General features: G+C 38.2%; 1 protein-coding gene across 1 annotated transcript in view; it reads right to left on the bottom strand.

Moving 5' to 3' along the window:
- Positions 1-700: 700 nt before the first annotated feature.
- Positions 701-13,954, bottom strand: part of LOC107557995 (centrosomal protein of 152 kDa-like) — a 24,197-nt gene continuing 10,943 nt past the window's right edge. Inside the window, exons 11-29 of the mRNA XM_016241597.1 lie at positions 12,716-12,807; positions 12,453-12,610; positions 12,150-12,363; positions 10,743-10,856; positions 9,853-9,983; positions 9,157-9,285; positions 8,936-9,071; positions 8,240-8,425; positions 7,722-7,967; positions 6,526-6,657; positions 6,070-6,446; positions 5,176-5,377; positions 4,922-4,985; positions 4,689-4,844; positions 2,709-2,802; positions 2,519-2,601; positions 2,238-2,394; positions 2,057-2,163; positions 701-1,978 (exon numbers count right to left, since the gene is read on the bottom strand). Coding sequence (XP_016097083.1) covers positions 1,212-1,978; positions 2,057-2,163; positions 2,238-2,394; positions 2,519-2,601; positions 2,709-2,802; positions 4,689-4,844; positions 4,922-4,985; positions 5,176-5,377; positions 6,070-6,446; positions 6,526-6,657; positions 7,722-7,967; positions 8,240-8,425; positions 8,936-9,071; positions 9,157-9,285; positions 9,853-9,983; positions 10,743-10,856; positions 12,150-12,363; positions 12,453-12,610; positions 12,716-12,807 — 3,545 coding nt within the window. The 3' untranslated portion in view covers positions 701-1,211. The remainder of the gene's footprint in view (positions 1,979-2,056; positions 2,164-2,237; positions 2,395-2,518; positions 2,602-2,708; positions 2,803-4,688; positions 4,845-4,921; positions 4,986-5,175; positions 5,378-6,069; positions 6,447-6,525; positions 6,658-7,721; positions 7,968-8,239; positions 8,426-8,935; positions 9,072-9,156; positions 9,286-9,852; positions 9,984-10,742; positions 10,857-12,149; positions 12,364-12,452; positions 12,611-12,715; positions 12,808-13,954) is intronic.

Here is a 13,954-nt window from a genome sequence, read left to right as displayed (position 1 = left end):
TGAGTAATTAATGACAGAATTTTCATTTTTGGGTGAACTAACCCTCTAAGTATTTTTTTGTCACATTATCCTATGTATGTTTTTCAAGGTAACAAACTTACTAAGAAATACTTAAGACTCTTTTGCAGTGTAATTGCTACACATTACATATACTTACTATATTAATAACAGTAAATTATGCACATTTACAAGCAACTAATCGTAAAACCAAACCCTAACTCTATAGTAAGTACATGTTAATTAATATTAGTCAATACTTATGAGTAATTACACCGTAACATGACTTAATTTCTTCCTGGGAAAACAAAAATATTAGACAGAATATTACAAGTTTAGAACCACATGAGTGAATAAACTATGACCCCAGTTGCCCAATTTCCCTTCAAAAAGTCAACCATTTACCATGGATTTTGTTTACTGAAAAAGTAAACAAAAAAAAAAAACTAGCATTAATTTTGTGTACTGTAGTTTTAAAACATGTCTATTTCAACCCTGTTACCTTTATCCCAGCCTATATGTATCAATTTAGCTTAAATGTCATGATGTTAATGGAATAGAATGTTAATGTTAATAGAATTTATATATACTTAAAACATAATTTTCCTGATATTTCATGTGATTTATAGTACAGTGTACATATCAGTGTATATCTGATAGATACACTATTTGTCTTATACTTAAATTTTTACAAAAATGCGTTATTAAAAAACTAACCAAATCATCTAACCAAAAAAGTTCACTAACCATTTCATAGAATGACCCAGGTGATGTATAACAATAATCTTTGACCTCATCTTATCTGCCAGTGGACTTTGATTGGAGGCACAGACACAGCCTGAGGAATATAACACATCCTTAAGGATAAACTGCAGTCAGGTGTCTGGAATGTAAGATAATGATAAACTGTCACTTTGTTCTTTGTGTTTTATGCAGCATGTGAAAAATTATGATGGTGAAAAATTATGATGGTGAGGTTTGCTTATTCAGTATGGTAGCCTAAATATCTTGTGTGAAAGCAGATAACAGAAAAACAGTTGAATTAATGTAAAACTAGGATGCTTTATTAAGTTAAGAGGTAACAAATTCATGCACAGACAGTACAACTGCTAAGACGTTTGGCTCAAACAAGTACAAAAAAAATAATAATTGCACAAGCTTAACTCTTTTATATACAAAAATGTGTTTGCTCAGGTCACAAACCAATCCAAACTTCATTTCTGAAGCAGTGCCAATGGGCTGTCGAACCCACTGTCCTGCTGACGCACTTTCAACTCTGAAAATAAGCTCTTTGGACACTTTTTCCAGACACCATGTCCCTCAGATCCAGGGACTGGCTCTCTGTGTTTGTTTGTTCTCCTGTCCGCACACACATTGGGTTTAGAGTAAGACAGAGGCTGAACGAACTCCTTGTATATCGTAACATCAGAGTTCTCGCCGATGGAGCTTCCAAAGTCCAAACCGCCGTTAACTGAGAACGGCTTTCCAGGCTCTGGATAGGAGGAGGTCAGGTGAATGTTGCTGATGAAGTTGGATCCATTACTGGTTAAACTCCAGTCACTGTGTCCGTCATCCCGAACGGGAGCTTCTTCGATCAGGAAGGACTGGATGGATGATGGATCCGTTTTACCGGACTCAAAACCCCCCATGAACACTTCCCTGCTTTGTTTTCTCAGTGTGACATTAGGGGTCCTGACAACACTGTTAAAAACTTTATTGTGTGCAAAGTGTGTGTGCTTCTGAGTTACCTGAGCAACCGTAAAAGTGTCTTTAGAACCACATACCACTGCAGACCTGAGAGAATCTGGTTCGAGGGCTTTAGGTTTGATGCCTTTCTGTTTAGCCATCATGGATGTATAGTTGGTGTCCATTAGATTGTGGATCTGATGGATCTGTTTGTCCTTACCATCCTTGAGGGCTTCAGCTCCCAGCACTTTAGCAGGAGAACAGCTGGTTTCAATGTCCGTTTCATCTGATCCACCTAAGCAAAAAACAATTTTCCCAGATTAAAGTGCTGTATCATGCTACAAATGAAGACTTGACTGAGTTGAGGTTTTACCTTGAGAGTCCTGGGTTCTCGAAAGCTTGCGTTTGGCCACCGGGGTCTCGAGGACTTTGGCCATGGCGGCCAGTTTGCTAGCAGCATTTATGATTTTCTTCTCAGCTCTGGAGACAGAACAAGAGCATAATGAAGACCTAACCATAAAAACAGAGAGAAGATCATTTGTGGTTCCTCATACCCTGCGGCCTGGCCTCCGTCCTCCAGCAGCTCCTGCAGGCAGGTGAGGTAGCACCTGCGCATGCGTCTGGCTGTGTCCTGTCTTTCCCTCAGGACCTCAGTCCTGATCAGCTCTGCCGCCCGTTCCTTACTCTCCTGCAGGTAACGCAGCATGTCACCTACAAACACATCAACAAATCTGAAGTTCAATATTTTTTATTTTACTTCATTTCAGTCAACTTTGATTTCAAGTAACATTTGTTTGATGATTTTAGGTTTTATAAAAAAAACACCACCACTCACCTCTGATTTTCTCCACGGCTTTCATGTATTGCTCGTTCATTTCCTCAAGACCTGCTTGAAGATTCTGCTGGCTGACTGAACCGCTGAAACATTGATGAAGACCGTTAGTGTTGCTCTAAGACCCGCTGCACTCGTAGTCAATGACGTGCTCTTATGAAAGAAATCAAACAAACTTGAAGTGTTTACAAACCCTGAAAGTGCATCTGCATTTGAGGTTTGTTTCAGTTCCTCAAGGCCTTTGAGATGACCCTGCTGCTCCTTCTGCAGGGCTGCCTCGTGCTCATCTGATTCGACATTAAAAACAAAGATTAGAAATTTCTGTTCCACATGGTTTGCTTCTTACAGGGGTCCATTTTGTGCTAACCGATAATAATGTGATACTAAACTGATAATCAAATAAATCAATTAATGAACTGAGAAATCAAATCCAATAAAAAAAATTAATTATTCAGAATTTTTTTTTTTTTAAACATGTAGATAGCATTCAAGCTTGTTTCTGCCACTGAATAAAAAATAAATAAAAAAAGGTAATTGTGGCTTTTTATCTCACAACTTTTTCCTCAGAAATGCGTGATATAAAGATGTTTTTTTTTTCCTGAATAACGGATTTTTCAGTTCAGATTATATCTCACTTAACACACAATTCTGAAAAAAAAGTCGCAATTACGTTTTTAGTGGTGGAAACGGGCTTCTATAAGATCAATACAATAATCAAATACGTTTACTTTGGTTAAAAAAATAAATCATAAAACAAACGAATAAAAATAAATTTCATTTTAGCAACAGGTAATAACAATGGTGATAAAATGGTTTAAAAAATTAATAAATAAAATAGTATTGATACATTTTTCCCATTTATTGATACAGACAGTAGAGAGAAAACTGGAAATGATTGTGGGAAAAGACCAGTGCTGTTTTCATCAACTATTATTATTATTATTAAAATACAACATAAATATTAAAAACAAAACAAATGTAAAAAACCTAACCGAAAATTAGTAATGTTGCCTTGGCAACATTAAAACTAAAGCTAAATTAAAGCAACATAAAAACTAATAAAAATGACAAAAGTACATAACAAAATGACTAAAAACTAAAATGAAAACTGAAAAATACAAAAATTAAGAATTTCTTTATAGTCTTAAAGGGTTAGTTCACCCAAAAATAAAAATTAGCCCATGATTTACTCACCCTCAAGTCATCCTAGGTGTATATGACTTTCTTCTTTCAGATGAATCCAGTCTGAGTTATATTAAAAATTATCTTTGATCTTCCGAGCTGTTTAATGGCAGTCAGCGGGTGTTGCAGTGCATCAGTCCAAAAGAAGTGAAATAAAGCACATCCATCCATAATAAAAAGTGCCTCACATGGCTCCGGGGGGTGAACAAAGGCCTTCTGTAGCGAATCGATGCGTTTTTGTAAGAAAAATATCCATATTCAAAACGTAATAATCACTTTAATCTAGCTTGCGCCAACAGTTGTACACAGAAGCAGCTCCGGGCGGATGACGTATGAGTTCAGCGTTGTGCATGCGCCGGTAAGTCTCATGAAAACCAACGTTTGTTTACAGGAGCAAAGTTTCCTTACTTTAGCAAAGGAAAATCAGTCTCCTCTTGGCTTATATCGAAATCCTCCGACATTCTTCTTTACAAATCCTCGTTTTGTACTTCTAATTCGTGACCGTTGTTTTGTTTTGAGCTCTCCCCTGCGTTTCCGCGTTCGTCACTTCTGAGCAGCGCATGCGCAAAGCTGACCTCATACGTCATCCACCCGGAGCTGCTTCCGTTTACAACAGTGAGCACAAGCTAGATTAAATTGATTATTACATTTTAAATATGGTTATTTTTCTTACAAAAAAGCATCGATTCGCTACAGGACGCCTTTGTTCACCCTCCGCAGCCGTGTGAGGCACTTTTTATTATGGATGTATGCGCTTTATTTCACCTCTTTTGGACTGATGCACTGCAACACCCGCTGACTGCCATTAAACAGCTCGGAAGATCAAAGACCATTTTTAATATAACTCCGACTGGATTCGTCTGAAAGAAGAAAGTCATATACACCTAGGATGACTTGAGGGTGAGTAATTTATGGGCTAATTTTCATTCTTGGGTGAACTAACCCTTTAACAGATTTCACACTGCAGACGGCTCTGAATAATAAGCAGCACCTTTTATCTTCTGCAGGGTGTTTTTGTGCTCTCGTACGGTCCTCTGGAGCTGCCGGCAGGCCTTTTCTAGATGTCTCTGGAGATCTTGATTCTTCTTCTGGAGTTTGGCCACAGACTCAGCGCATTCACTCTGCTTCCTCTGGGCCGTCAGACCTGCTGCAGGGTGAGGAGGTGTAAGGAGGGAAGAGGTGCTGATTCAGCAGTGTGTGAGGTGTGCGTGATGTGGGTCTTACCGAGCTCTGCCTCATGGCGCCCCTGGGCTTCCTTCAGCACACGTCTCAGCTTGTCTTCGCTGCTCTGGAGTGTGAGAGAAAGAAAATATTTGGGGTGTTTCTCTGGGTGGAGATTGATGATGATCTAGAGACTATAAATATGAAGATTTATATGATATGAATATTTTGAGTAATAAAGAAGGGGCAGTTGTGCTCATTACAGTGACAGGGCATGTCAGTAGATTTTCAGTTTGTCTCAGGAAGCAGACACGCACCTTCTTCCACTCCTGCTTAGCTTGGTTGACGGTTTGACTGAGTGATTCTCTGCAGATCTCCCAAACTCTGGATCTAATGGTTCCTGGTGCACTGCTGAGCTTCTGTTCTTCTCCACTCTCTCTCCTCTCCACTCCCTCCTGCAGCACCTCCTCTAGATCACGGAGCACCTCCTCCAGCACCCGCTGCTTCTCCTCCTGCAGTCTGCAAAACAGCAGTGCTCCTTTAAAACACCACATCTGATACAGCATACATTCATAAACTCATGTTTAGAAGATTTGTGTTCAGGAGTCAAGAGGTTTTATCCCTTTTATGCTCCAAGACTTTGCTTCTATTGATTAAAATGTTATTATTTATGTAAAATGACAGTAACCGTTTACACTCGTGTACTTCACTATACATCTATAGTATCTATAGTATTAAAAATGTATTTACATAAAGCGCCACAAAGCATGAAAGTGAATATTAAATGTTGCTGATCATTGTATTACAAATGTTTTATAAATCTAATATCTAAATAAATAAAAATAAACAAATAAACAAATAAATAAATAAATGAACAAATAAATAAACTCAATAAATGAATCCCCAATTAGACAGGGAGACTCTCTGAGTCAACTATATAAAAAAAATAATATATAAACAATAATTAAATTAAAAACAATATTTAATACAATCAAAGATAAATAATGATGAAATAACAGAAAATTTTATTAAAGATATTAGTGCATACTGCATATCAGACAGACAGACAGATAGATGGTTTTAGTGTGTTACTATGCAGATGCTAGGGATTTTTGTTGATTATTGGCTCACGTCAAAAGGGCCCTGCATAAAGCAAATTCTGTTCTAGCTTGCCTTAGCAAACCCTCCTAATTATGGTGATTATTATGAACCTGATCTCTTGTTGATCTCTCCACTCCTGCTCCTTTTGTCTGAGAGTTTTCTGTAGCTCTGTGTCTCTTTGTTTGTCAGTTTGCTTCAGGTTCTGCTCCAAGATGGCTTGTAGTTTCTGCTTCTGCTCTCTCTGGAGCAGCGCCCTGAGGCAGGACATCTCCTCCTGCTTGTCTCTGATCCAAACGTCTCGGGCCGCAGCCAGCTCTGCTTTCACAAGGGCAGCCTGCTCCTGACACGCACGCTCCAGTCGGGTGCTGAGGGTAAGCACTTCCTCCTGGAGCTCACTGTTTCTCCTGTTACATTGCTCCAGTTCAGCGCATTTGGTGCGGAGCGTGTCCTGCCACCTTTCCTCCACTGCCTTCACAGCCGAGGACACCTGGGATCAGGGTGTTGAGCAGTTCAGAAAATAAATATGAGATAAGAAATCATTTCACAATGATCACTACAACAAATACCTGTTCCTGGACATGCTGCTGTTGAAGTCGCTCCCATTCATCTTTCTCTGTCTGTAGGCTGCTTTTGTATTCTGGGAGGGAGGTCAAGTCCTGGAGCCATCGAGAACGAGCCCTCGATATCGCACCTTCAACCTAGAAAAGGCAGAAATGATTATAAACTCTGTAAAACCTGACAAATAAGATAAAAGTCTGGAATGGAAAATATATAGGAAAGAAGTCCAAAACGAAGCAAAAATACACAATTTGGTGCCGTATTTATATGGCCAAAAAGTAAGATGAAATTCTGATAGATTGTAAATCAATGAGCTCTTTATAACTGTATAGCAGACTACTTTCATAAAATGCATATAAATATCAAGTTGTCACTCTATTTCTCCTATTTGTCTTACTTCGATGACACTGAAATGCTTAGTTTTATGATCAAAGCTCTAGTTTTTATTGTGGGGCAAAAACATATAATGCAACGCAATACAATGATTGAGAGATGATCATATCTGATACTCGCAGTTTTAATAAGAATTTTCTAAATAATGATGCATGGATAATCAAGTAAACCCAAGTTGCTTCAGTCTAGTAAGTGTTCATATCATGAAATATTACTAATAATATAAAAGTTATTTTTAAGTGTATGTCATAAAATTCAGTAAATATTTCACAGCAAAAAGACAAATGAACCATAAACTGAAGGGGGACAGTTTCACAATTATAATAAAAAGGTCTTTTACTTGCTAAAAAATACCATGAATCAGATGAAAGAAGGCTTGTAGTAGAATGTGTGCAACAGGCTTTTCAGAAAAAGTTTAATCGTGTTGATCATTTTGAAATTGTATTTGCAATTATCATACAGTAAGTTTATAGTAGTGATGCACTGAAATTTTAAAATTTTTCATCCAAAACAGCAATTTCTGGTTTCCATCAAAATAGTTTTGAAGGGCCGAAATCATTGACCAAAACAGTGATGTTACCATTGTGGAAAGACGTCAATCAATAAAACCGCTTGTAAACAATAATGTCACATTTACTGTACCTCTGGGAAGGCATTCAATGTCCATAAACTAGATCAGAGAGGAGCATTTTTCTAAATATATGAACTATATTAAATATACCTTATATGTTTACTGATCCTGTTGTCTTCATTATTTAATGCATGTTTGAATAAATTAGTTTTCCCAATAAGGGCTGTAAATCAGTCACACCTGGAGTGTGGTGTCATCAGTGTGTTTCTGCTGCATCTCTCTCTGAGCGTCTCGTACTGCTTCCTCCACGGCTCTGGCCTGGGCGGTCGCAGCCTCCTGCTGCAGGGTCTCCCTCTGAGCGCTGAGCCGGACCTCCAGCTCCTCCACTGAAATCAGCTGGCACGCTCCCTCACGGGTGTCTGACTGCCTAGCCTTCCTGACCTCTTCCTCAACCTCCTGTAACCTCTGAGCCCAGGACTGCTCCAACTAGCACAAAGACCGACAAACAAGAAAGACAAATCAAAGACATGCACACAGACAAAAATATAGACAAAAAAAAGAACAAACAGACAGATAAACAGATGAAACAAAAATACAGGCAAAAGCTATGCAGACACACAGAGATAAAATTTATAAAAGGCAAAATATAAGAGCATTTGACCTACAGCTGAATGGCACAACAGTGACATTTAGTAAGATCATGCTGGCTTGGCACTGAGTAGAAAGATCATTGATGTAATTGGCCCATCATCACTAACCGTCTCCTGCTCCTGCTGCCAGCTCTTCCTGGCCGTTTCCAGCTGCTCTCTGACCCGCAGCTCAATCTCAGCCTGCGTATCTGTCTTCCACTGGGCTTTGAGCCGAGACACGTCCTCCTGATGCTGATGCTTCAGATCAGACCTCAGTCTCTCCAGAGCAGCCTCACTCTCCTCTCGCCTCTTTAACTGAAGCAACAAGAAACATGATCAAATGTTAACAGTCTCACACGGTCAGACTTTTGACTCTCAGAAGAAAACTTGTTCCCCTAAATAGACCGTAATAATAACAACAACAACAACAATAATAATAAATATTAATGAATTAATAAAAATCTAATAAATATTCACAAAAATCCAATAATAAAAACTAATTTTAATCACTGATCAAATAAATATTTAAATAAAGATAAATTAATTTTAAAAAACAAATAAATAAAAATAAACAAAATCAATAAATGAATCCCCAATTAGACAGTGAGACTCTCTGAGCCAACAATATAAAAAAAATAAAAAATAAAAACAATATTTAAATTAAAACCAAATAAATAATAAATTAAACAAATAAATAAAACTGCATTAAATGAATTAATATTTTAAATATGAAATAAATAAATAATTAAGTACATAATTAAATCGATCAACCAACAAATCAATCAATAAATTCATTAACTTATTTATTCAGCATCTTGCGCTTACCTCATTTTCTTTCAATCTCCTCTGTTCTTCAAGCTTGTTTTGGAGATTTTCCTCCAGCTTGTCCTTCTCTTTGCAAACAGAAATGTAGCATTCCTGCACAGCTAACACCTCTTGACTGAGATCAGCCAGCTTTGACCTGTGGATAGCATACTTTATGAAGATTATGATCCTTCATGAAGTTTCCAATCGTTTTGTTTAAAGGTGGAGGTGTAGTGCAGTACTCGAGCTGTTGGAGGTGCTGCTGTTGCTGGCTGGAGAGTTGCTCTATGTGAGCCGTGTGCTCCTGTGCGAGCTCCTCCCGGACACGATTCACCACGTCATCCCTGAACTGCTGCTGAGTCCTCTCATCCCTGCACACAGAGCATTTTACCTATAGATATGTATAGGTAGATGCCATATTAGCAGCTGTTTCTATGAGCCGCTATACATAAGCCGTCCGCCATATTGGAATGGTCAAAGCCTGTACGTCTGCCACCCGATGGATGTGCTTGTATGAATATCTATATCTGGAGTAGACTTCATCCGATGATGCTAAACTAACACAATACAACAAGACAAAGCCGTTAGCTACAACAACATTTAAAAGGTCCTATAGTTTAAAAACCTGTAATATTGAGTTAATACACATTAAAGACACAAACAAACACGTTCTTATCAGTGAAAGTTGATCAATTTCTTCAGGAATTTAAATTTCTGCAGTTTTTATAACCAGAGGCTGCGCAATGTTGTGCAATCTTGATTTTTATTGTGAGTGACGACACATTGACCTTTCCAAGATGGCCGACACGTTGATGTGTCTGGAGCGGTCGAATGTGGCATTTACCCATAAATATCTATGATTTTACTTATGAAACACCACAGAAGGTGCACCAGAGTGGAATCAACTATCACTTTAGCAAAATGCATGAACATGTGACCTCTCTGCTGCTTCCTGTTTCTCCTGGTCCAGCTCCTGGATCATCTCTCTCATCTTGGTGCAGAGCTCAGAGTTGGCAGCCTTCACCTTCTCTTCACTCTGCTTCAGCTCCTGATTCCTCTTCTCCAGAGCCTGCGGTTCACAATAGGGATGGTCAACTAGTATCCAACAACTAGCTAATTGAATAGTAACTTCTTAAGTGTTATTTTAGTATTATATACTATTACAGTCTTTATTAATCTTTAGAATTAGCTTTTGTTTTTAATTTGATTATGTGCTTTTGTCATTTTTATTAGTTGAACATTTATAGTTTATTTATAACTTTTTTAATTTCAGGTTTAGTTTTAATATTACTTCACCTTAAACAAAAATTAAAAATGCTGTTTTGAAAACTACCTGAAATCAAATAAGTTTGTCGTCTAATATTTTTGTTTTGTTTTATTTAAGCTTTATTTCAATTAACAATTTTTTTTTTTAACATGACACTGGTCTTTTATATGTTTAGAGATTTTTTTTTTCTAAATAATAGATTTTTATTCCATTTGATTTATTAGTTAATTTAATTGCTTTATTGTTGATTTACTTGATTATCAATTTTTAATCATTAATATTTTTTATACATTATTGTTTAGCATTAATTTAATCTTATTTCAGATTTAGTATATTTTTTAACTTCAACTTAAGCTTATTTTATTTCAGTTAGTTGCCAAGGCAACATTTCTAATTTTAAAATTTTTTTTTTATTATTATTTCTATTATTTATTTTAGATTATTTCAGCTTTATTCCAATTAATGAAAATTATTTTTAATAGTTTTATTTTTAGTTAACAAAAACAACACTGATCAAGACACAACAGTCCTCTAACTTTGTGACTGTGAAGCTGCACTGACCTCCACTCTCTCCTGCAGCACCTGCCGCTCCTCCTGCAGTCTGATGAGGTCTTTGTGAGGGGCGGCAGTCATGTGGGATGTTTCCAGGTGTTTCTCCAAGCTGCTCTCCCTCACCTGTAGTAAACGCACAAGGTGTAAGTCTAACATCTACTACAGCACACAGGTTGATCCATCATAGGGTTGGGAATCGTTAAAATTCTTTCGATATCGATACCTTGACTTCGATACCGGTTCCTTAACGATACTTTTTTCGATAATGATAATGAAATCAATTTTAACAAGATTACATTATCTTAAAAAAAAAAAAAAACTTTGCTTTTATTTTTCAGCTTGTTGATGTTTATACAAACTCAAAGACTCATCTCCTGAGCCACTGCACAAAGGAACAAAATGTAACCAACACAATAAATCAGTGCAAATAGTTTTAATAAAGCTCAAATAGTCTTCAGTTTACACATCTGTTAGGCTACATTTACACTAGTTAGTGTTCGTTTTAAAACACGTAGCTCAGACAGAATCATGATTTCTATTCATTTTCCATTGATTTACTGATGAGCATTAGCAGCTTCCAGCGCTGTCTGCCTGTGTTCTCTCATCCATGATCGCTGCTCTGACTCAGAGGTAATAACATTTAATTTCAGCAACATTAACGTTACATGGCCAAAACACACATTGGAAGGCAAACACTCGATGGTGGTTTAAAGTGAGTTTTGAGTAAAAGCAGAATATAAATATTATTTATTGTCTTATGTAGCATGATGCTACAGTTTGCATGAATGGTCACATAACACGCGCTTTCGGTCGTGTAACGTTAGTATGAACGGACATCTGCATATGATCGGAACTCCACGCAGCTCCTGCGCTACTCTCCATTGGGAATGAATGACTGGTCTGTCGCTTGTCATTTGTCGGAGATAGTGGAAAGCCGGCTTGAAACGCAGTGGAAACGCCAGTATGACGAGGATCGTTTTCATTTTAAAACATAAACACACCAGTGTAAATGTAGCCATACTTCTAAGGGGGCTGGGACGCATTCACACTACAGCCTCACGTGTGCGCCACATCTCTGAGTGTAACCGGTGTTAACTAGTAGGTGTGTTTGACTTGATGCGGACCGACTGTGCAGACCGATCTGTGTATACAGTACCATGAGAGCTAAAGAGAGCAGACTGCTCCGTGCGCTTTCGAATCGCTCTCGCGGATGATCGACCTGCACCGCACCTCTTCTAGTCGAACACACCGGCTAGTCACTGATGAGATTAACACTTTAGGTATCGAAATTTGGTACCGAACGACGAGACGTTTTTCGATACTCTATGGTATCGAGGCAATTCGGTCGATGACTAAAAAGTATCGAACTCGATACCCAGCCCTATCCATCAAGCACTGATTTGCTGTAGGTCAGACCTTAGAGTCTCGTACAGTTCTCTCAGCCTGCTCTAGCTGCGTCTGCAGCTGCTCTGCTCCGGTCTGAGAGCGTCGCAGCTCTTCCTGCAGCTCAGAGATCTTCAGACGCTTGGTCTTCAGGTGACTCAGGCAGCGCTGCAACTCGCTCTTCAGCTCTCGCACCACATCCTCCTTCAGCAGGGTCGAGTCTCCTGTTTCTGCAATATGAAGTGTGCTGGAAAATAAAGTAATTATGAGAAGCTTGACATTATGAACAATATAGCAATGCAGTTTTTGGATTGTTATTGTACAATATAACATTACCTGTGGATTCGTCCATTTTTCCACTTGGACTTCTTGATCCTCAGGTCCACGTAGGACTCAGACAGCTGGTTCTCCCGGTCTCCATTAGACTCCAGGGCTCCATGTTTAATGGCAGACTCATACAGATTTATCTGCTCCTTTAGTTCAGTCATCTCTTCCTGATGAGAGAAGAAACACACGTGCTCTGTTTGTAGCCTGATTATGGACAGCTTTAATGTTTGCCATGACTGGAAATGCTGTCAAACATTAGTGGACTGACTGACCTGCAGGGCTTTGTTGATGTCTTCACTGATAGAGCGGGCAGACTGAGCCTGCTGGAGCTTCATCTGTAACTGACTCATCTCTTGAACAGAGCCTGCAGAGAATAAAAGAAGCTTTCATAAAGATGTAACAGGCATGAGGGAGACAAATCTTCAATTAATTCATTAAAGGGGACATTGAAAACATTAAATAAGTTGACTTTTTGCTGCATGAACTACAACCTCGTATATTGACATATATTGATAATGGTACAAAAAGTACCATTAGTAAATAAAAAAAAAAAATAGATACTACAGTTACTGTTCATTTTTATATTTCACTATAATATGTCTAATTTAAAAATATAAAAATTACAATAAAATATTATCCTTGATTTTTATTAAACAACAACAAAATATTTCAAATATTTCACATTTTTAAGGGGAAAGTAAGAGGTAAAAATAATAAATAAAAAATTAGATAAAATTCTTATTTCCATATTTTTATCATTTTAAAATGCACAAAAAACAACTGTAATAGAATATCTTGTGTTTTGCCCGCCATATACCTGTCTGCCTTTGTTTGACCCTGCCTGCTTTATGACCACGTCTCTGTCTTCTACAAAATAAAAGCTTTGCGAATGGATCCACACGTCTCACGTCTCGTCAGCTCCGTAACAGAATACTCGGCCACACAAGGATCCAGCGGCTTTTCAGGTGGACATTGGCCAGGTATGGACACTGCGAGACTGTTGTTAACCCTCGAGCAGGGTTGGCGAGTGCTCGAGGATTACGTACAGGAGTATTTGGATCTTGCGTATTATTCTGATCTGCCATCATGGGGCAAATCAAGTCACAGTTTATGATCATGAGTCTAGTTGAGTCACAGTTGATAGTAATGAGTCTAGTCAAATCACAGCTGATCGTCAGGAGTCAAGTCAAGTCACAATTGATCTTCCTGAGTCGAGTCTAGTCACAGTTGATCGTCCTGAGTCAAATCGATTCACAGTTTATTCTCATGAGTCTGGTCAAGTCACAGCTGATATTCATGAGTCTAGTCAAGTCACAACTAATCGTCATGAGGCAAGTCAGGTCACAGTTGATCTTCCTGAGTCGAGTTTAGTCATAGTTGATCATAATGAGTCAAGTCAAGTTACAGTTCATTATCATGAGACAAGTCAAGTCACAACTGATCTTCATGAGTCCAGTCAAGTCTCAGCTATTCATCCAGAATTCACGAGCATCACAGCTGTTCATCCAGAG

The sequence above is a fragment of the Sinocyclocheilus grahami genome, unplaced genomic scaffold, assembly GCF_001515645.1.
Source record: "Sinocyclocheilus grahami isolate Dianchi unplaced genomic scaffold, SAMN03320097.WGS_v1.1 scaffold627.1, whole genome shotgun sequence".
NCBI lineage: Eukaryota > Metazoa > Chordata > Actinopteri > Cypriniformes > Cyprinidae > Sinocyclocheilus > Sinocyclocheilus grahami.
Note: the sequence above shows the minus strand (reverse complement) of the source record. Positions and strands in the feature narration are given on the sequence as shown.